The 23,114-nt window shown below is 38.1% G+C and overlaps 1 protein-coding gene across 6 annotated transcripts in view; it reads right to left on the bottom strand.

Moving 5' to 3' along the window:
* LOC115426787 (misshapen-like kinase 1) overlaps nt 1-23,114 on the bottom strand; it is a 114,616-nt gene that overhangs the window by 66,433 nt on the left and 25,069 nt on the right. For 5 of the 6 annotated variants that reach the window (XR_003936394.1, XM_030145019.1, XM_030145020.1 and 2 more), the window contains exons 6-14: nt 19,289-19,379; nt 18,986-19,116; nt 17,818-17,872; nt 17,499-17,577; nt 12,082-12,254; nt 6,761-6,833; nt 6,133-6,256; nt 4,339-4,455; nt 3,808-3,942 (exon numbers count right to left, since the gene is read on the bottom strand). Coding sequence is in view for 5 of the 6 variants with exons in the window: in XM_030145019.1 (XP_030000879.1) it covers nt 3,808-3,942; nt 4,339-4,455; nt 6,133-6,256; nt 6,761-6,833; nt 12,082-12,254; nt 17,499-17,577; nt 17,818-17,872; nt 18,986-19,116; nt 19,289-19,379 (978 nt within the window). In the remaining variant the exon portion in view is untranslated. The remainder of the gene's footprint in view (nt 1-3,807; nt 3,943-4,338; nt 4,456-6,132; nt 6,257-6,760; nt 6,834-12,081; nt 12,255-17,498; nt 17,578-17,817; nt 17,873-18,985; nt 19,117-19,288; nt 19,380-23,114) is intronic. The other variant, XM_030145021.1, reaches the window with a different exon arrangement.

Genomic DNA, 23,114 nt, shown 5'->3' with positions numbered 1-23,114 from the left:
GTCACTTATGCAGTGTTTGCTGTGGAATTGATCTGTTGGTGTGGCTGTGTGTAATGTGGGGGGGCACATGCATGGTTTGGTGGGGGGTGCACGCAAGTGCGTTTCAGTCGGTGGTGGTAGTGGTGGGGCTCGGCCGCACGCACGCAGTTCAGTCGAGGGGGTGCATGAGTTTCAGCCGGTTACCCATGCACATCAGTTACCATCCTACTTATACAATGGGGGTACTGTGGTCCGTGCCCCCCGTAGAAGTCAAAGTGAAACTTTATGTTCATTTCCCTTTTCCCTACCCTCCTGTCCAGGCCTATTATATATTAAACATATGTGTAACACACGACGGTGATGGTTTTTTTTGTATGAAATGTTTGGTGTGGCGGCATGGATAAACCTTACCAGCGGAAACGCTGCACTTACGATCCTGGTTGCTAAGCGACATCAGCTGATCTTTGAAAGCGTAATCTTTGAATGCTTTGAAAGCAGCGCAAAAAAACTTCCCAGCTGGCACAATGGAATATTTTTCATATAAAATTTTTGGAGAGGGTGAGACTTTTGATTCTTGGTTAAAGGCTGAGTTATCCTGACCAGCAAAGAAAAGAAAAGGAGAATAACAACAGCAGCAGAAGTCAGAGAAGTGAAAATGAAAACACACTTGGATCTGGATGACAGAAAAGAAGACCGACATGAGATTAACACCGCCTAATGTGAACCTTAATTGGACACCAGTTCAGGTGGATGACTCACCAATACCACTGGGGTTTTCATCCATTTCACTCTCTTTACCGCAGACATTCCTCCGCTGTAATTCACTCTTTCTTCACTCAACTCCAGCAGACAGCAGCAGGGTCATGTGTTGTAAAGACACTTTACCATTGGTTGAGGGAAGAGGCGGCAGCGGTTCTGCATTTGTGGGCATTTATTTGTAATGCAGCCCGTGAAATAAAATGCTTAAAAATCGTCCATGTTTAGAAATGAGATTGCATACATGTGTGAATCCAGATCGCGATCTTTTAACGATTAATTGTGCAGCCCTAGTGTGCACTAAGGGTTGCGTCTTTCAAAGGTGCAAAATAGCGCGTCTGCATCCAGTTAGTATATTGGCCACAATGAATATGCAAAATGGGGCATTTATAAACAGTTGTGGGTGTGCTGGGAGGAGAAAATGTAACTATATTAATTTAGCACACGCACAGTGATTTATCAAACCCGAAAGCAATTTTGCTCATAGAAACTGCGTCTATTTTAACACGTCTCAAAAGGAGGAGCAAACTGTTTGTATGCATCATTGCGCACACATGAACATTTTTGAAGTGACGGAAGAAAAAAAAAAAATTTAGACGTATGCACCCCCACCACCACCACCACCACCACACATACACACACACACTTAATTTACAGGACTCTTTTCCACTCCTGATGAGTTGATTAAAAATACGCACCAACATTGGGCTATAGTGTGACAAAATTATGTGCGCCTGACAGTCATTCAATCCAACAACCTCCCCCCCACCACCACCACCATCACCACCACATTTAAAATGAAAAATAAATGAATGAATGAGTCATGCAATACCTTCTATGACAAAACTCCTCCAACGTTACATTTCCATGTGTCTGGATTACTCAGCACACTGTTTCCATTAGTGCTGGCATATCCCAGAGCAGTTTAGCGTACGCAAAATGCTCATTTAAATAGGGTGGTCTGCAAGACTTTGCACCTGTTGACATTTGCGCAAGCAATCTTAGTAAATCACCCGAAAACCGCAGTTCAACCCCACAAGCAAAATTCTAGATTGCACACGCAAATTAGTACATGCAAATTGGGATCTTAGTAGATCCAGCCCATACTCTCAACTCAGGTGTCTCATATTCCCATTTGTCACAAGGTATTTCTTCTGATGACCTTACTTTTAGGTAAATACAGACCTTTTATAACTTTGTTTTGCCTTTAATACCTTGTATTTATCTGAAATGTTTTTGCATGCAAGGTCTCACTGAGAAAGGAGGTTTTGATGTATTGGATAAAATTTTACAGATTCCTTACTTTGTCACATTACAAACTGACAGATTAGGTTTCATCAGGAGTCTCATTTCTATTAGAAACATGTTTTCATAAAGCTTTCCAGAACAAGGGTTGTTCCTGGTAATGAAACTGTACAAAAAAAAAAAAAAATCTTACAATTTTGTTTTCATTCCCATTTAAATTAACACTGAAAAGGTAAAAATTGTTCGCTGTGCAACTTAACTTTTAAGAGCTCTCCTATGGTGATCAACTGTTGGGAGTAGCTGGATGTAAGCAAAGGAGAAAATGGCGAAAAGACAGACAGAAGAAATATTCTCCAAATGCAGAATGACAGTTACAAATGACAAACTGTAACAGAATGACAAACACTACACATAAAATCATACAGAGAGAATGTGTGTGGTTGATTAGTCAGCCATCACTACTAGTTATTTTTTTCTTGTGAATGTCAAATAAATTAAGTACTAAAGCAATATGGTACATAAATGTAGCAAACTGATTGAATTCTGGTGTTTTCACTAATAATGGGCTGGGCTACAATATATAATTTGTAAGGCACTGAATATTGTTGTAATAAAGGTTCTTATTTTGCCTTTAGGGTTAATTTTGTTTAAAAACATATTTTTTTGATTTTTACTTAATTTTGCCCAATGGTAACATTTTTTGGCAACACGTTTTATCAGAATTTTTTAAAACATGTTCTATCTCTAGATTTCCAAAATAAATAATCATTTTAAACTCAAACTAACCATCTGCTTTCTTCACCTCTCACTCAGAAAAAAACCAGCCAAAAAAGAAATTCTGATTTTGATATTTATCATGATAATTATGGATAACAACTAACAAAAACAGTTTATTGGGATAATATTCCAAATGGGAAAAAATGGGAAGATGGGAAGTCCTTCAAGCTGTAGGTTTGATTTGTCCCAGTATTTCTGACCACATGGTGTAAGTGTCTAATGTCAAATTAAGTCAGTTACCAGCTTTATTTGCTTCAAAACTTAGTTTAAGGTTATGTTGTTTTTTTGTTTCTGTACTGCTTCAGGTATGATTATTTTGTTAATGTATGCTTTGGGCCAGATTGGTTGACACAAAAATGCTGGTAAATTCACCCCTCCTCATACTCCAAAAACAACACAACATGCCTACTACTATTTTACAGAAATTTTAACACTTACTAACGATTAAGAGCAAGATTTAACTTGTAAGTTATTCCTCTACTGAAACTGTTCTGCTTGGAGTAACTCTTAGCTAATAGCACATAAACTTTGTCTTAAATTATGAATTAAGATTCAATGAGGATGCTTTTGAACATGTGCACAGCAGGCACAAACCAGTACTAAAAGTGATAAGAAAGAAGACAGTAGACAGAAAGGAAACTCTCAATAAAGTTCAGTTTTCTCAACTCCAGTGTGGTCAAACAAATAAAATTGGTCTTTTGGTAGGTAACATTTTAGGTAACACAGATTAATCAACAGGAAATAAACCTTTTGGTTTGTCACACGTGATCCCAAAAACATTTATAATGGTGCTCCAGAAAGACATGCCAGCAAGCCAGGAAACTGAATGCACCTGGACAGAATGCATCCATTGAAAACTAAATAAATTATACCCGTTCATTTTCAACCATAATGAGTCAATATGTCTGTTATGAAGAAAGTCTGGAAAATCTTTTTATTAGCTGGACAATCTGAGCTGCTAATGGAGCTAAAACATACTACATTGCTTCCAAGTCATCAGTTTTACAGATTTGGTGAAATAAGAACATAAAAATACAAGTTTATCTTTACCTGTCTGGTGTCACTCTTCCTGTTTCGATCATCCAGTAAAATTCTGTTGTCATGGAGATCAGACTCCTCCCCAAGCATGACCTCTTGAAGCTCTGCCCACTGGAAGGCACAGTCTGCAAGCTGCCGCCTCTGCTGCTGAAAAATCATCACAAGACAAGAACATTAATATTGACATCCTTCATATTAACTTGAAGAATAACATACTGATTTTGCATTTTAGATATTGATGAGACTTTCTTAAAAAGTACAAATGTACCGCAACCTAATTTTTTTACAGTTGCAGGTTATTTTGGGAAATGATGATGACAATAATGTGACTTGTGTCGAAGCTGACGTTGTGACATCATGCTGGATAAAAGATGGTAAATTTACACACACACACACACACACATATGTATGTATATATATGTGTGTGTATATATATATACACACACACACACACACGTATATATATATATATATATATATATATATATATATATATATATATGTGTAACTCTGAAGGGAAAAGGAACATAAATACATCCTTACATCCTCTAACTTCTGCCGGTGTTCACGCTGTTGTTGGATCCTCTTCTGTCTGTCGGCCAGTAGCTGCTGCTTGTATCGCTCCTGTTCTGCTAACTGCTGCCTGTGCTGCTGTAAGGCCTGAACAGAAATGAATGATTTAAAAAAAACAAAACAAAATAATGATATTGTTGCCTTGGTTTTATAACAAAAAAAATACATAAACAAATAAAAGACAGTAGTGGATTATTTCTAAATTGTACACATCTATCTATCTATCTATCTATCTATCTATCTATCTATCTATCTATCTATCTATCTATCTATCTATCTATCTATCTATCTATCTATCTATCTATCTATCTATCTATCTATCTATCTATCTATCTATCCATCCATCCATCCATCCATCCATCCATCCATCCATCCATCCATCCATCCATCCATCCATCCATCCATCCATCCATCCATCCATATACACAAAAAAACATTTTTACTGTTCAGCTTCTGATCTCATTGGGAACTGACACATTATGTTTTCCATCAGCGGCGTTTACACCCATCGCCTTCATCTGACATTTTTTAAGAAATTATCGGTATTTAAAACATGTCATTCAGCTCTGTTCATTAGTTCTATGTAGAGTCTGTATATAATTAGTGAACGGAGCAACGTTGGCATCACCCTGCTGCGCTTTGAAAGCCAGTACTTTGCAATCAGGCCATTACCATGTGTGATTTTTGGGGCTGGAAGTAACCAGATTTTGACAAAAGGGGTGGAGCTATATGAATGCAAGGTATCAGAGCTGTATTTGGGGTCAACAGTGAGCTAATTCTAAATAAACAGCAAACTTCATCACTGGGACTTCTTGGAACCAACCCCAGCAGCCAAGTTCCCTTGGCAAGTTTTCATTAAGTTTTCTTCAGATTCATCAGTCATTTGTGTTGTGTGCTACATAACTGAACTTAAAAACTGTTAGCAATTAGCTTGCTAAATGGACAAACTGGGCATTTTGCAGTCATGTGTAAGATGTTAAATTGCAATGCTAAAAGCACTAACCGTAATCACAACAAATGTGTCTCTAATTTGAGTTACATGAGCAATTTGGTAACCGTGCTGTATTCTTTTGCTAACTTGTGCTATCAATGCTTTATAAGTCTAAGATAATCATCAGACCTCTAATCTACTTAATTTATAGGTATTACATATCAAGACAGCAGTGGCTGTGAAAACATAAATGAGATTGATGGATGTTCTTTTATATGTGCTTTGCAGACCACTAACATACACACTGAATTAAAAAGACTGCTTTGTTGATCTTCCAATCAATGCCAACTAAACAACATTTTCAACACACAATCAACAGCACTGAAGCCAAGATACATTCTAGCTCATATCTGAAATGATTTCTAAGACATAAATAAATGGTGACACATTTTGTGCTTTACAGTAAGGCAGCCTTTTGTCTGTTATAAATGGACATAGTTAATATGGTGGCTGACAAACAAATAGGATAAGGTAAACTGAGCAACAACTAGCAAGATCTGAAATGTAGTGCAACAGACAGATTGATAGTACAGCAGTACTTCTAAAATATCTGCTCTGCTACATTACCTTGACCTGTGCCTATGTAACAGTTTTTATGGCTTTTATAAAGTTCTATATTAATGACATATTAAGTGATTACAACCAATGTAATGACATAATTGTAAACCAAGTCAAAATTCTTTTGAAGGGTAATCTTACTGTGAATTGGACCCTTACCAAAACTAATGCATGGATGAATGTGTGTAAAACTGCATAATGCATTTTAATTGTACCTGCTGTCTTTGCTGACTTCCACCTACCCCCTGGCCTCCCTCCCTGCTGCCTTCACGATCCTCTGTCTGTAAACGAAGAAACTCCCGCCTTAATGTCCATTCACCAGGAACATTCACTATGGAGCTGGAAGAGAAATACACAGAAACCATGAACGACATAATGAAGAGACAAGGACAAGCACTGACCAATGAGATGATCATGAGTACAGTTATCTGCACACATACGCAACACACACAAAGCTTATGGAGAAAGCGCTCATGCATCTGCTGCTTGATACCAGGGGATGGCAACAGAGTGGCTTTTGCATCTGTCCATGCCCACACAGACATGCACATGCCCTGTAGTGACTTACAAAAAATGTATGAACTGTGCACTTGACAACAGAGGACATAACTTTGGCCTGGTTAATAATACAGAACACACAAACAACAACACAACAACTACTTGAATCCTTGTTGCTGAATATGATGCCAATGTACGATTTTTCAGAAATGAACACCTCTCTGCACATGGATATTAGCTAGTGTCAGGTGTGCATTTTTTCAAATACTTCCTTTGAGTATTTACACTTACTACATTTGTAAATAATCCACATGTATATTTGATTCTAATGTGAAAAAGTTGTACCTTGGTTCACCTTCTTCCTCTGTCACTTCATCATCTTCTTCTTCACTGCCACTGTACTCATATTCTGGACCCTCTGAGGGAGACAGAAAACAAAAACCACATATGAAGTAAATACACTGTGATACATTGTGACATCACCCATTAGTTCAGGGACTGTTGTTCAGGAGTCTCAACTTTGCACTTTGGCTGAGGTGTTGCCATAATCTTTTTCTTCAGAGCCAAAAGTGCCCATGTTTCAGCAAAAAAACTGAACGAAGGAAGAGGGAGGGGTGAAACTCACCAAGGTAGTGCTACTGCTAACTGACTGAAACTGCCAGTCCAAACTAATAACTACTGCTAAACACTGAAATGTTTTTCTAAATGCCTCCAAGTAATTTCAGCTTAATGGAGTAAAGAATTAATGCAGGGAATCTGTATGTATTATTAATGATCTTTCAAAAATCCTTTGATGGTTGAGCTAGTCTTGTCTGTCCAGAGCAAATAAGTTTTATTCAATGAATAGAAGTTCTTGAAAGTCCATTTCGAATCAAATGATCAAAAGTGGCATTACATTTTACAATATTTCCGTGATGATTTGAATTTCAAGCCACAGTTGTTACTCCTTGGATAAAATGGGTAAGTATTCAGTGCCTGGTCAGAGCTGTTTGATTGAAGGCTTCTAATGAAGAGCACTTGTGATCTTCTCTGGTGTAGACTACTGCTCAAGGTTGTCTGATTTCTAAGCAGCCACAATTTCATTAAAAGTGCCTCTGTGCCTGCTGTCTCATTCAGCCATCGTCTAGTGCCTGAAGCAATTTTGTCATTATCAAAGCCACATCAAAGTGGAGAGTGCAGGCAAATTTGGGCTACATGAAACTAAATGACAGTCTTGTTTAGTGGAAGAACCACAGGACAGAGTTGTAACCCCAAAGCTTCAGAGTAGCAGTGCTGATTCATCTTCTGGACCAGTGCATATACAATGAAGCCAAATTTTTTCCCTCCACATGAACCTTATACCATAAGGCACAACAAGTGTGAAATACAGCTGCTTTTAAATGCATAAGAGACCCATTAGTTTAAATCATGTAGTCACCAGTGGTAAGTGTTAACTCTTGAAGCAGCATATGACTTTTATCACATTTTTTTTTTTTTTTTTTCAAAGTCGTAAAACCGAACGATAGCCTAATTATCACTAATCCATTAGTCTTTCTGTGCTTACACACCTGAATCACTTCCCTCACAGTGAACCACTTCAAAGATGACTCCATCATAAACACAGTCCACTTGTTTACATGACAAACTGAAACATCACTCAGGCCTTTTCGGATATTTTGTCGAGTGCATTGTGGGAATGGGAATTCCACGCAGCAGCAATTTCACTGTGTCTTCATGAGTGCTGGACCCAAATGTGGCCTTTACCTCCATCCGCCAACTATACTCATTCTTTAAAACAACCCTGGTGGACTGTATAATTTTATATTGTAGCGATCTGGCTCCTTTTCTTGCCGAATCTGTGAGAAACCGCTTTTGCTTGGTCACCATTCCCACAATGTACTTTGCAACAAAATTTCCGAAAAGGCCAGAGTGACGTTTCAGTTTGTTATGTAAACAAGCGGACTATGTTTATGATGGAGTCATCTTCGAAGTTGTTCGCCATGAGGGAAGTGATTCAGGTGCATAAACATGGAAAGACTAATGGATTAGTGAGAATTAGGCTATACCTTGGGTTTTACAATTTTGAAAAAAAAAAATTGTGATGACAGTCATAGGCTGCTTTAAGTAAATTAATCAAGTTTCATGTTCAGTGTATAACATTCATGTGTACTTGTGTGCTTGAGTGAAGTTTGTGGCCTAGAATTAGGATTAGCACCAGAATTATAGCATACACACAATGGAAGCAGTGAATTGCCATTGGAAGTGTTCTGGAACAAGCTCCAGATCTTCACCAGTACTGTGGTCAGGGGCAATGACAGAAGAATTAACCTACAGTATGTGTACCTATTTTTAATGGCAGGGGATACAGGAGCACCCAGAGGAAACCTGCACTGTGCAGAGAACAGGTAAACTCAGCATAGAAAGACTTCAGTCTGACTTCTTGCTGTGGAACATAAATGCTAACCACTACCTCACCACATCGCCCCAAGATATGCTGCATTTGTTTCTGAAACATGTTAGGTTGTGAATTTCTTTGAAAGATACGTAGGTAAGTTGAATTTGCCAATTTGACAATATGTTTTGTATTTGTAGCCCACACTTTGTTGGATAATGGAGCTAGTTTTCTGCCAAACCTGAACAAAAATCTAAGTCATCTACACACAAATCAGTATACAAACTGTTATCATGTACGCAAGCAACACAGACAAGAACTAACTGGCTCCCGACTCAAAACAAACTTTAACACAAACTTCACATAAGCATGTGCAGATCTAACATACATGATCCATTAAATCTTGAAATTGTACACTGAATGATTGTGGTTCTCCAAGTGTCATATAAAGTTCAGTTTAAGCTAGTGAACCAGAAATCAGTGAGCAGTGACCAGAGCCATTTCAGGGACTTGTTCTGGAGCCAGCTGAGCATAAAAACATTTGGCCAACACATGGTGTTAAAAAAACCCTTACTTGACATGCCATGTGTTTCCATTAACACGCATAAAAGTAATACAGGTGCATTTGTACAGACCATAAGGTATAAAACAAGACCGGCAAAGTCTACAACAGACAAAAAAATTTGTGCTGTTGCTGTGATGTCATCTTCCAAAGTTTTGGATCATGTTGTTTCTATTTGAGCCAAAGCTGCAGGAAATAAGACTATGGCTAATGCTTACTTTTGTAACCAAGAAGGGAGAGGGATTCATCTTCCAAAACACAGACAATCTTTGTCTAAATAACACTCTTGGGCATTCTCAAACTGACTGGTCCTTTGTGCATCATATCCGGTGATTTTTGGTCATACAGCACCGACTTTTTCCCACATGAATGATGATTACTAACATTTCATTTTTATGTAAGTGAACAGGGAATGTATATGCACGTCTAGTCTTAAACACATTGCACACACACACACACACACACACACACACACACACACACACACACACAGATACACAACAAAAGCAGCATGCTGAAAGCCTACCAGTCATTAGTGTGATTTTATAAGTTAACACAAGATTAGAACCAGATGGCCATTCTGTTTCCTCCTTCCTTCCCCTTCCAGCTTTTCTCGCTCCCCCTCTCTCTCTCTCTGTTGTTAGTAGTGTCTCTGTCTCTTCTGTCTACACCATCCCATCTGTGTTTCGGTTTTCTGAATTCAGAAGAATTCACCTAATGAATTTGGTGAGGGTTTCTTACACTGCTTGAAAATGAACCAGTAAAACCAAGAATAAACACTGCATATATCTCTCTTCTTCACTTCTGTTGTTTTCTTCTCACCCCCCTTTCCCCTCACTGTTTTACTACACATACTGCAACATTACACTGAATCTGTCCCCGTCTCTCTTCCTCGTCTTTGTGCTTTCCTACGCATGTCTCTTGTGTAAACTCCTAGCCCAGCAGTAGAAGAAAAGTAAACTGATGCCATATTTTGGTTTCACATATGTATGTCTCCCTCTCACACTCCCTCGTTCATTTTCTTGTGGTCTCACTGTTGCTCTTCTTTAATTCTCTCAACATTCATGTCAGTGAAGTTTCTTTGACATTTTTTAGAGAATAAGTTTAATCTCATGAAACATCTATCTATTGAGTATAACAAACATTGCAAAATCAAGTAAAGTTTTTGTAATTGTGCCATTTTTATAAATTTTTTCTAATGTGATATTCAAAATACACATGAATATACTGATGGAAACAGAGTTACATAAATGGGTAAGTGAGTTTAAATGTGATCGCTGCTGATTGGTCATATTAGCACCAGCTTTGGACAAGATAATGACTTTGATTTACTGATCCATGGCTAATAGACCCTGTCAAAACTGAACAACATATCCATTTTGTGTGGCCTGAAGAGTACATCAAGTGATTTAAGTTCTGTGCACTGTGGTCATGTCGTTTAAACTTGTCTTGACTTCAGTTAAATTAATTATAAGTGTGTTGATATGCAAAACAAGGTGTTACCCCAAACACTAGAAAAGCAATAAAACATTTCTGCAAACAGCAGGCTCTAATAAATTACCCAAAATGCAGTGTTTCTGACAGCTGGAGCAAATGGAGCACTGCTGAACTGTGTAGGTAGGTGCAAAATGATCAGGCTGAGATCCCAGATACAACAGAGAAGACAAACGTGAACTGCTCAGATATTCCTCTGTGGTGACCTATTTATAAAACTTCCTGAAATTTTTTTTTCTAAAAAACATTTAGAAAGCTCCTTGACTTGGACTGTTTGGGAGTCAATGAACAATGAGTGAGTTCAAACACCAGGAAAAGCCTCTAGACCCTGCCAGTATACATCATCTTACATCAGTGTCTCAGCAAAAGTAGTTCAACTGAACTTTTTAACATCAATCATTTTCGTGGAACCTAGGCACAGCTTTCACTTAGGGTTAGACTTACACCAGAACCAACATTAATGTATTAGAGCCTTTGCTTGAAAGGGTAACTCTTCTGTTTTCTCTGTTTGACGTGTGGGTGACACAGTGGTTCCCAAACTTTTTCAGCTCAAGACCCATCAAATCAGTTTTAAGTTTCCTTAAGACCCAACCAAATGTCACACAAACCAAACAATTACAACAAAAACAAACACAACTCACCATCTTTTCCACTGTCAAAACACCTTCTGAAAGTCTACTTTTCATGTTGTTTTTATCTGTTTGTTTTTGGTCATTTCACTTTTAATGTCCTTTTTGTGTTTTTGTGACTTCTATCTTGTTTGTCATATTTTTGCATCTTTTGTCATTTTTGTCTTCTTGCATCTTCTTTCATCTCATTTTGTCTTTATATTGCTTTTGTCTTGTGCATTGTAGCGTGTTCTGTCTTGTTCTGTTTTCTACATCAGTTTAATGTTTTACGTCATTTTCATCTTGTTGGGTCCTTCACACTTTATGCCGTTACATTTACGTTTACACTTTACAGGTCTTTAGTGATGTCAACATTTGCAAACTCTTCCAAAGAAAAATCTCCTACAATAATTATTTAATTTGCCAAATGAATTCACATATCATTAATGTCATGTATTTCACCCTTGATGACCAATTAACCGCAGCTCTACAACCCATGTGTGGTCCTGGCCCCAAGTTTAAGAAAGGCAGAACTCAACCATCAGTTCCATCAGTGTATTAATTCTAAACTAACTCTATTATCTCCCTACATTTTTAACCACCTGCACAAATCACTGTTGCCTCTCTTCACCTTTCTCTCTCTTCTTGCGAGTTCTGTCCAGGTGGTCTTTGAGCATGATGCGGACTTGTCTCTCGTTAGCTAGATCTCTGATGAAGGCATGTCTCAGCAGGACATCAGTGGTGGGCCGATGCAGATGGTTCTTGACCAGACAACTATCGACAAACGACAAGAACCGCTTTGACCTATAAGAGACAAGGAGACAGTGATGGCAGAGAAGAGATGACAAAGTCAAAATGAAGACAGACTAAGACAAAATTAAGCTTCCACAGCTGTGAAAATATGTAGGAAATTAAGATAATATGCATTAAGATGAAATAAAACTCATAGAAAAAAAATCCAACTCATGAAACTACAAAAATATTCTCAATTCAAGATGCATAATTCTTATTGTCTAAAGTAAAAGTAAAGTAGGTGGAAATATGTGTTGCAGAGGTGTGCAAATGTCTCTTCTAAGATGCACTGTGATGCAAACTTCTACATTAATGCAGTACATCAATAATCGAGAGTCAGCAGTGTACAGTACAGGCCAAAAGTTTGGACACACCTTCTCATTCTTCGCATTTTCTTTATTTTCATGACTATTTACATTGTAGATTCTCACTGAAGGCATCAAAACTATGAATGAACACATGTGGAATTATGTACTTAACAAAAAAGTGTGAAATAACTGAAAACATCTCTTATATTCTAGTTTCTTCAAAGTAGCCACCCTTAGCTCTGATGACTGCCTTGCACACCCTTGGCATTCTCTTGATGAGCATCAAGAGGTAGTCACCTGAAATGGTTTTCACTTCATAGCTGTGCCTTGTCAGGGTTACTTAGTGGAATTTCTTGCCTTACTGATGGGGTTGGGACCATCAGTTGTGTTGTGCAGAAGTCAGGTTGATGCACAGCTGACAGCCCTATTGGACAACTGTTAGAATGCATATTATGGCGAGAACCAATCAGCTAAGTAAAGACAAACGAATGGCCATCATTACTTTAAGAAATGAAGGTCAGTCAGTCTAGAAAATTTCAAAAACTTTGAATGTGTCCCCAAGTGCAGTCGCAAAAACCATCAAGCGCTCCAACGAAACTGGCTCACATGAGGACCGCCCAGGAAAGGAAGACCAAGAGTCACCTCTGATGCTGAAGATAAGTTCATCTGAGTCACCAGCCTCAGAAATCGCAAATTAACAGCAGCTCAGATTAGAGACCAGATGAATACCACACAGAGCTCTGGCAGCAGACACATCTCTACAACAACTGTTAAGAGGAGACTGCGTGAATCAGGCCTTCATGGTCAAATAGCTGCTAGGAAACCACTGCTCAGGAGAGGCAACAAACAGAAGAGATTTATTTGGGCCAAGAAACCCAAGGAATGGACATTAGACCAGTGGAAATCTGTGCTTTGGTCTGATGAGTCCAAATTTGACATCTTTGGATCCAACCGCCGTGTCTTTGTGCGACGCAGAAAAGGTGAACGGATGGATGCTACATGCCTGGTTCCCACCGTGAAGCATGGAGGGGGAGGTGTGATGGTGTGGGGGTGCTTTGCTGGTGACGTTGTTGGGGATTTATTCAAGATTGAAGGCAACCTGAATCAGCATGGCTACCACAGCATCCTGAAGTGACATGCCATTCCATCCGGTTTGCGTTTAGTTGGACCATCATTTATGTTTCAACAGGACAATGACCCCAAACACACCTCCAGGCTGTGTGAGGGATATTTGACCAATGAAGGAGAGTGATGGAGTGCTGCGCCAGATGACCTGGCACAGTCACCGGACCTGAACCCAATCGAGATGGTTTGGGGTGAGCTGGACCGCAGAGTGAAGGCAAAAGGGCCAACAAGTGCTAAGCATCTCTGGGAACTTCTTCAAGACTGTTAGGAAACCATTTCAGGTGACTACCTCTGGAAGCTCATCAAGAGAATGCCAAGAGTGTGCAAAACAGTCATCAGAGCTAAGGGTGGCTACTTTGAAGGAACTAGAATATAAGATATGTTTTCAGTTATTTCACACTTTTTTGTTAAGTACATAATTCCACATGTGTTCATTCATAGTTTTGATGCCTTCAGTGAGAATCTACAATGTAAATAGTCATGAAAATAAAGAAAATGCAAAGAATGAGAAGGTGTGTCCAAACTTTTGGCCTGTACTGTATATAGAAATTATGTAATCCTAATGCACATTATTGATTTTTCACTGACCAAACAATAAAGTTGTTGCTTAAGTGCACTCTTGCAATGAATTGTGGATTAACTTCAGACTTATGTTCCATACGTGGCGGAGGTGGACTGCAAATGTTTTTCTTGATTTAATGTGGAAAAAAAAATCTATATATTATGCCTATAAATAACTTAAAAAAACAACATTAAATAATAAAAATATTTACATTAACAACATATCATTTAGCAATAAAATGTGAATAACTTGGAATAAATATGAACTGAAAAAAGGACACCACACTTCTACAGCTAGAATAATAAAATAATTCCAAACAGCCTGTTTCACTGAAATATTTTGTCAGGGTTTATGGGCGCTTACACATAATACTACGGTATTTACATGGTGTGTGCTCAAGTATCTCAAGGCAGAGCTGAGTGTCCTCTTTTTTGGAAATCAAAATATGGTCACCCTACTCAATATAGATATTCAGGACAAACTCATACCAGTTAAAATGGGACCCAAACAAAGTGAGCTTCAGCTTTACAAAGACACTTGATATGTGGAAAAACCAAAGGAGAGGAGGCTTTATGGACTGAAGGAAATTCAACAGTAAATCCAGTGACTGACCTCCAGTGACTGACTGGACCATATGCCACTGTTGGGATTTGTCTGTCACTCACCAGGAGTGCCACCACTGATCAGTCTGGATCATATCACCCCAACATGTTTTAAAATTGTCATTCTTTCAGAATATTTACATTTGTACATTGAACAGCGTATGAAAATATGACTGTGTTTCACTTTCTGTTTACATGTTCACAATGGTGTATGTGTGTGACATTGTGAATGATTTGATCTGGAACATGAAGATGATGAAACAAACAATGTACCTTTTAAAATGTAAGTTCTGTTTCGGGACTCAATGGTATAGCAGTGGGACTCAACAAAAAATCAGAAGGACTCAGTCTTTTTTGGTGTGAGTGAGTCCCAGGACTCACTCACACCAATTTGTAGATGAAACACTAAGTATGGCTGTGGCACCAAGAGGCTAATGAGTATAACCGTATCCAAGATTGGCGCTAGTACAAATGCTAACATTTGATTGGCTCTGTGGCAATAGACAAACTGATATTTCATGCCACAGTACTGTGGCAGTAGCCTTTGCCAAATTATATTACTAGCTTTTTGTTTTGATGTAGAAATACAGTCATGATTTATTTTTTCATATACTGTTGCTGGGAATTACTGGAAAGTTTGGGTTTGGGGACTTTAAATGATGTCTGACTAAAAACTGCATATATTCAGATAATATTAGCACAATGTTTACATTTGAAGATGCAGAACATTTCATTTGGCTTAGCGGCTGTGGAAAAAACATAACAACGTGATATGCCTACATGTTATGATGGCAGGGAAAATGTTGCCATATTCAGGTATGTCTTGCTTTTTTTCAGTGGTTCGCTGTTACACTACCTGCTCTGAACTGCAACATTACTGTCTATTACTGTCTACTTATTATTTATTTATTTTTGATCAGTTCATAGTTCATTTACTTTTCACTGTCATTTAAATTTGAATGAAATTTGATTCATTTTCTGAACCCACTTTATCCTCACTAGGGTCATGGGGGTCGCTTGGAGCCTATCCCAGCTACATAGGGGCGAAGGCGGGGTACACCCTGGACAAGTCGCCAGTTCATCACAGGGCTGACATATAGAGACAAACAATCACTCTCACATTCACACCTATGGGCAGTTTAGATTAACCAATTAACCTATCATTGCATGTCTTTGGATGGTGGGAGGAAGCCGGAGTACCCAGAGAGAACCCACGCAGACACGGCGAGTTTTCAGCAAATAAAGTAATTAAACAGGGAGACAGCTGATGGTACCACCAAAGTAGCACATTTTTACCTTCAGTTATTTGATCACATTTCACATAAAAATATAATCTAAAAAAAAAAAAAGAACAGATTTGATAATTGGTCTATCTCTACTGCAAATATCTCTCCAACTTCTTTTATTGTTATTATTATTGCAGTGACTATTGTGCTACAGAGTCTAGTTTATGAGACATGGACCAGGTATAAGCAAGTAAACCTCTGGCCGAATAGATTCAACTGTGTGAATCTACCCACAATCTAACAGATAGGGAGAACTTCTAGTGTGTTTTCTTCCCAAATTGATCCTCCCCAACATGTTATGTTTTTTTTTTTTTTTTTTAAATATTAATTAATTGATCGGTTTTTATTTAGTTATAATCTCCTTTCTTGTGAGAAAAATCTTGTTGATAAAAACTATGTTGAAAACTGTTTGTCATCATATATGAAAATGATTTTTTTGAATGAAAAGAGTGCTGTACTATCGTTTGTCTACAGTTGTGATGCATGAAAACCACATCAGACAAAAACTAAAAAAAATAGGACCAATGGCCCTATAGCCAAATTAAAAGCTTTGGGAAATGTATCCAGATGCCATTTATTATCACCCAGTTATGTGTATTTTTTATATTACAGAAACAGCCCATGTTTTAGTCACATTCCAATCAGATCTGTAAAAAAATTCAAATTCCAACTTGATGTCATTGATACTTACTGACTTATTGTATCAATCCACTTCCTATCTCTTATAATGGGAAAATTTTTCAAAGTCGCACCAAATCCAGAATCAGATCCGGATCAAAATAATTTCAATACCTTGTGTTGGCATCATCATAAAGAAGCTGTATACTAAGTTTGAAGTCAATCAGAATTGCAGTTTGGGAGAAAAAGACGATTGAAATTTTTTCCCCATAAGAGCCCATGTTAAATTTTCCTTAAGTTCCCGGATCCAGAAGAAGATCCCGATCAGCATGTGGACATTATGTTTTGGTCATCTCCCCATCAGGGCTGGACTGTAGAAATTTACACTGGATATCATTTATATTTACTGAGTTATTGCATTGATCCACTTCCTCTGTCTTATAGTGGGGAAATTTTTAAAAGTCGCACCAAATCCAGAATCAGATCCGGATCCAAATAATTTCACCAGTTTTTGTTGACATCATCATAAAGAAACTGTATACCAAGTTTGAAGTCAATTGGAATTGTAGTTTTGGAGAAGAAGATGATTGAAAGTTTTGTAACGGATGACAGAGGACGACGACAGACGACGACACCGGACGCTGCATGACGACAAAAGCTTACAGCCTGTCTGCCGGTAAGCTAAAAACTCCTCCCTTTTGATGTATGTGTGTGAAAAGAATCGTGTGTGTGTGTGTGTGTGTGTGTATCCATACCATTTCTTTGATTTCAGTTTGGGTGGAGGGTTTCGTGGAATCAGAAACAGAGCTCTCATTGGATGCATGTCACAAAGAGCTACAAACAGGGATCGAGAGTGGGAAATGAGAGACATGGTGACACAAAGGGAAAGATCATGAAAGACAAGCAAAGAGATTTATGGATGTGAAGACAAAAGGAAGTTGTGGAAACAAAGAGAAAAGTGGATGAAAAGGGGAAGAAAAACAAATCTGGGATGTAAATATGTGCAGCAAAACAGACAAACTATTCAACACTATCAGTGCACAGTGAGTGAATGTGTAGGTGGGTGGAACTTACGAGGGGCTCCCTCAGCCATCTCTAAAGCTGTGATGCCCAAAGACCACAGGTCACTCTGAGAACAAGGAGGAGAAGCTTCAGAATGGTGCGCACACAGCAGGGCCTGAGCTGTGTTTATTTTACTGGACATACTTATGTCCTCTTCATAATACATTTAACTGTTACATACACATTAGAAAGTACTCTCAGTTGATGAGAGTGAACCTACAGTGCTTCTAAGACTGGGGTTGTTTTCATAAATAAATTTCCTAAAAAAAAATGACCTAACATCTAATAATGCTCAATGTCCATTTTGATCATGACGTGACAAAGCTGACTGACATCCATCATGATGCTGAACACCAGTGAAAGCAAGTTTTCATATAGACAACAATATAAAACTCATTGTATTGGTCCCTCAGTAAGTCAGTATCTCAAAACTGCGAATTCATACTTAACTGCAGACAGACCTGCCTTATTCTCTGCTGTATATGTCTGAAACCAAAGATTTCTTACAGTTACAGTTGCATTGCTCTTAACCTGCTAAATAATTCTCCAGTGAAACCACCTTCAGCACAACCCCAATATCACAAATCATACAAAACCTGAAATGACATTTTCTTAAATTTAGATTAAATTTTTTCTTGTCTTTTTTCTTTTCTTTTCTTTTCTTTTCTTTCCTTTTTTTTATTTTTACTTATTTTGAACATAAAACTAAATTTATTGGTTAAAAAGCTGCTGAGTATTTGGGTTTGTATATGCTATATTATGCTTGTCTGCAGTTACAACGGATAACAAACATAAAGAATTTTAGCACTCCAGAGCAGAAATTTGAAAATAGCTTAAAAGTGGCAGCTGGTTAACACACAGTCTATATGTGCCGAGAATATATTACAATTTGATTCTCTTTCAGTTGTCAGACATCACAAATGAAAAAATACGAGTGCGGCTAGAGAGTATCTAGTGAACCAAGTTGTATTACATCATTACATCAATAGTCAAAATACATGAGGTTGCCATAGGTGAACAATATATTTGCATTTGTTGTTGAAATGTGATCACTAAGTTTCACATTTGTCCAGCAAAATAAATTCTTTCTGGATAAGCAAGAAAAACAACCTAGCAGAAACCCCCATATGAATAGCGTTAAATGGTGTGAATTTATGGCTTTGTGTGTGTGACTAAGTACCCTGTAGTCATATGTGGCCTCTGGGTTTTCATCACAGGCAATGACCTCTGGGGCCATCCAGTAGGGAGTACCGATGAAGGTGTTCCTCCGTCCGATTGTCTTGTCCAGCTGAGCAGACACTCCAAAGTCAACTGGAACATAAAACACGTACGAGCATAAAAAGAGACGCCTGAGACATCTGCAGAAGATATAATGGGTCAGCACAGTGTCTTTGTGTGGTTTGTGTGTACATATATGACTGTGTGATTGTTGCAGTTCTGCCTGAAGGAATGTGGAACCACAGCGCGTGTGGATGTGTCATACCCAGTTTGACTTCGGCATTCTCTGTGAGCAAAACATTTTGTCCCTTAATGTCTCTGTGGATCACATGATGGGAGTGAAGATGGGAAAGACCCTGGAAGACAAACAGACACACGCATAAACACAAAGTCAGATGACCACTACTACTCTAAATAAAGTTACTGACGATCCCCCAAAAGACTATGAGCACTGTTTTATTAGTAGGCTGAATAAACAGTACAACACTATTGCTTTTGGTGGCACAGTGGACTTGTAGCAAAGACAGCCGATCAGTGGCACAGTTTGATGGCGTCTGTGTTTGTACTCTCGCTTCTTCAAAGGAGGTTAAATAAACAAGAGGAAGTCAGTTTCTTTTTAGACAATGACTTCACCATGCTATGCTGAGTGTTTCTGTGTGTGTGTGTGTGTGTGTGTGTGTGTGTTGTGTGCGTGTTTGTTGCAATACTGAAACAATGAGGAGACAGCATGGCTAACTGAAAGAGAAAATCCTGGTGTTGGTCCAGATTCTATTTCCAAATATAACCTCCAATACATATGGTCAAATATTGCATCTATTTTAAAGACATTCTTATGTTGTGTCTGCATTTGTAAATTTTTTTTAAGAAGAGCCAAAAAAGTAAGGCAAACATCCTGGGGTCTTTCTCAGGACCTTGTGATCTCTCATAATGATAACCATAACATCTTACAGGCATGTGTTGTAAACTGGGCTTTTAAGTTCATACATGGAAAAATAAATCGCAGAAGGAAAACGAGATAAACTGATCCTTGAACATAAGAGAGAAGAGAGCTGCTTTGGGATCTTCTCTTTGATGTTTCAGTAACAACCAGCACTGTGTTACGTACAGTACTCAACAGCAGCTCTCACTTTAGTCAGTCTCTGCACACAAATTACCACCTTGGCTTTCACCAGCAGTAAATCAGGGCCTTTCTTTAACAACACCTCCAAGAGACAGTTTGCTGGTCTTTGTGCACTGTTGTCAAGATAGATTTGCTTAATCAAGAGTGTTCCTTTGTGTGATTTGACAATCTTGGAGTAGATCAAACAATCACATTTGGGGTGGCCATGGCTCAGAAGATAGAGCAGGTCGTCCAATAAACAAAGGGTTTGCGGTTCGAATCCTGCTCTGTCCTAGTCATGTGCCGATGTGTCATTAGACAAGACACTTCACCTACCTTGCCTCCATGTCAGTCGCATGTGAATGCATATGAATGTTTGGTGGTGGTCGGAGGGGCTGTTTGGCGTGGGTTGGCAGCCAAACAAACGTAGTTTACCACACACCAGAGTGTGAATAATAATGAATCAATAATGTAAAGTGCTTTAGCTATAAAAATCTAATTATTATGAAAAGAAGGACTTTTCATTAAGGGTACTCTGAATGAACTTTAAATCTGGAAATTGATTTAAAACCACAGGTTGAAGTTGAAGATAACGGTAAAATATCTTAAAGAGTAATATTCACTGATGAGGCAAAAAGAGACTGGCTACAACTGACTACAAGTCAATAAATGTTAACATCTGTCTAGAAATACTAAATTAACTTATTTTTTTCAGGATGTCTTAGTCGCCCAATTTGGACCCTCAAATAAGTGTACAAGTGGTTCTTTTGAAAGTCATTGCTCCAATAATAACATTTCAGGCCTTAAAGAAGCTTTAATGCTTTGATCAACAGTTTGTTCTTTTTGGGCTTAAATTTATTAAGACTAAGAACACAATAATATTTATTCCTGTCAGACAGCGGTCCTGTAGGTGACGTTTATTTATACCAACAAGAACATTAGAGGTTTTGTTATGCACAAGTCACTTATCCATAATACCTGGCCTGCCAGCATAATAGGGCAACATAAGCTAATTCTACCATTAGTTTGGTGTTGGCCTATCAGCTAGCCTGCCTATTAGTGTGTGTATTAGGCTAAGTTAACATTGTTACCAAACACAACATCTCTTGTTCATCCCAAATTCCAGCCTGTTGCTGAAACATGGACAATTCTGACTCCAAAACACCAGGTTATAGGTATGGTCTTGGTGGTGCCATCAACTTATTTTGTACAGTTCAAGAGTTTATGTAAGAACAACTAAAAATCAAATACTACTACACAACACCCTTCTATTACCCATCCTGTTAACAAAGCCCATTAACAGACATTAGTAACTGACAGTACTATTTCAGTATTGCCATTATATAGTCTATCAGCTACCCTGGTAGTTAGTATTAATATAATGCACAAAGTTGACAGTACTGTTCAAACACAACTGCCCATGTTTACAATTAGAAAGTAGTTTTGAGAGTCACTTGACGACATTTCTTCATTAGCAGTGCAGCTGGTCCATATAAGCTAGCAGGAGCATTTGTTGGCGAATTTCACCCAATATATTCCCCCTACCCCTTCTCCACTCTTTGTCTAACCATTGTCAATTCTGGTTCTGAAAGAGCAATGGGAAAAATCCAAACTTGGCTTCACAATGGTATACTACAAACCAGTGGATGACATCCCGGTAGCTATGTGCACTTCTTTAACTCATTGTGTATCTCAAGTCAAGTACTTCTTTACTAACATTTGCTATTTTGAGCATATTCGTAAGTTCATACTATTAATTTTAGCACACTGAAGTGAATTAATATTTCATAATTAATAAAAGCTGAGTGTGCAACACTGCATACTTGTCACCCTCAGTGGTTTACTATATTGTATGAACAGATGGACCATAAAGTAAAAAATAGGACCAATGGCCCTGTGGTTTATCGGCCAAATTAAAAGCTTTGGGAAATGTATCCAGATGCCATTTATTATCACCCAGTTATGTGTATTTTTTATATTACAGAAACAGCCCATGTTTTGGTCATATTCCAATCAGATCTGTAAAAAATTCAAATTCCAACTTGATATCATTGATACTTAATGATTTATTGGATCAATCCACTTCCTATCTCTTATAATGGGAAAATTTTTCAAAGTTGCACCAAATCCAGAATCAGATCCGGATTGAAATAATGTCAATTCCTTGTGTTGACATCATCATAAAGAAGCTGTATACCAAGTTTGAAGTCAATCAGAACTGTAGTTTCGGAGAAGAAGACGATTGAAATTTTTTCCCCATAAGAGCCCATGTTAAATTTTCTGTAAGTTCCTGGATCCAGAAGAAGATCCTGATCAGCATGTGGCCATTATGTTTTGGTCATCTCCCCATCATGGCTGTACTGTAGAAATTTCAACTTGATATCATTTATATTTACTGAGTTATTGCATCGATCCACTTCCTATCTCTTATAATGGGGAAATTTTTCAAAGTCACACCAAATCCAGAATCAGATCCAGATCCAAGTAATTTCGCTAACTTTTGTTGACATCATCATAAAGAAGCTGTATACCAGGTTTGAAGTCAATTGGAATTGTAGTTTTGGAGGAGAAGACGATTTAAAGTTTTGTAACGGATGACAGACGACTATGATAGACGACGACAGATGACGACAGACGACGACGACGGACACCGCATGACGACAACAGCTTACGGCCTGTCGGCTGGTAAGCTGAAAACTGTTTACCTTAACTTCAGCGATCAGATAATCTGACAGCTAACAATTTCAGTCAAATGTTGTCAATATTGTTGGTAATACTCTGACACAGAGGTAAATTATTATTACTAAGAAAAAGAAGAAAAATGTTGAAATCACCATTTCTAGTAAGTGCACTACTGTACCTGATGAGACAACATTACTTTATCAAAATTCACACACTGCACAAGAAGACAGTGAACGCCATTTACTGCCTAGAAATTTACTAAGAGAAGTATCTGAACTCAAACACAGTGCATCACTCAAATACACACAAA

Source organism: Sphaeramia orbicularis, chromosome 10 (assembly GCF_902148855.1).
Source record: "Sphaeramia orbicularis chromosome 10, fSphaOr1.1, whole genome shotgun sequence".
NCBI classification, from domain to species: Eukaryota; Metazoa; Chordata; class Actinopteri; order Kurtiformes; family Apogonidae; genus Sphaeramia; species Sphaeramia orbicularis.
The sequence above is the reverse complement of the archived record's forward strand: the minus strand, read 5'-3'. Positions and strand labels throughout refer to the sequence as shown.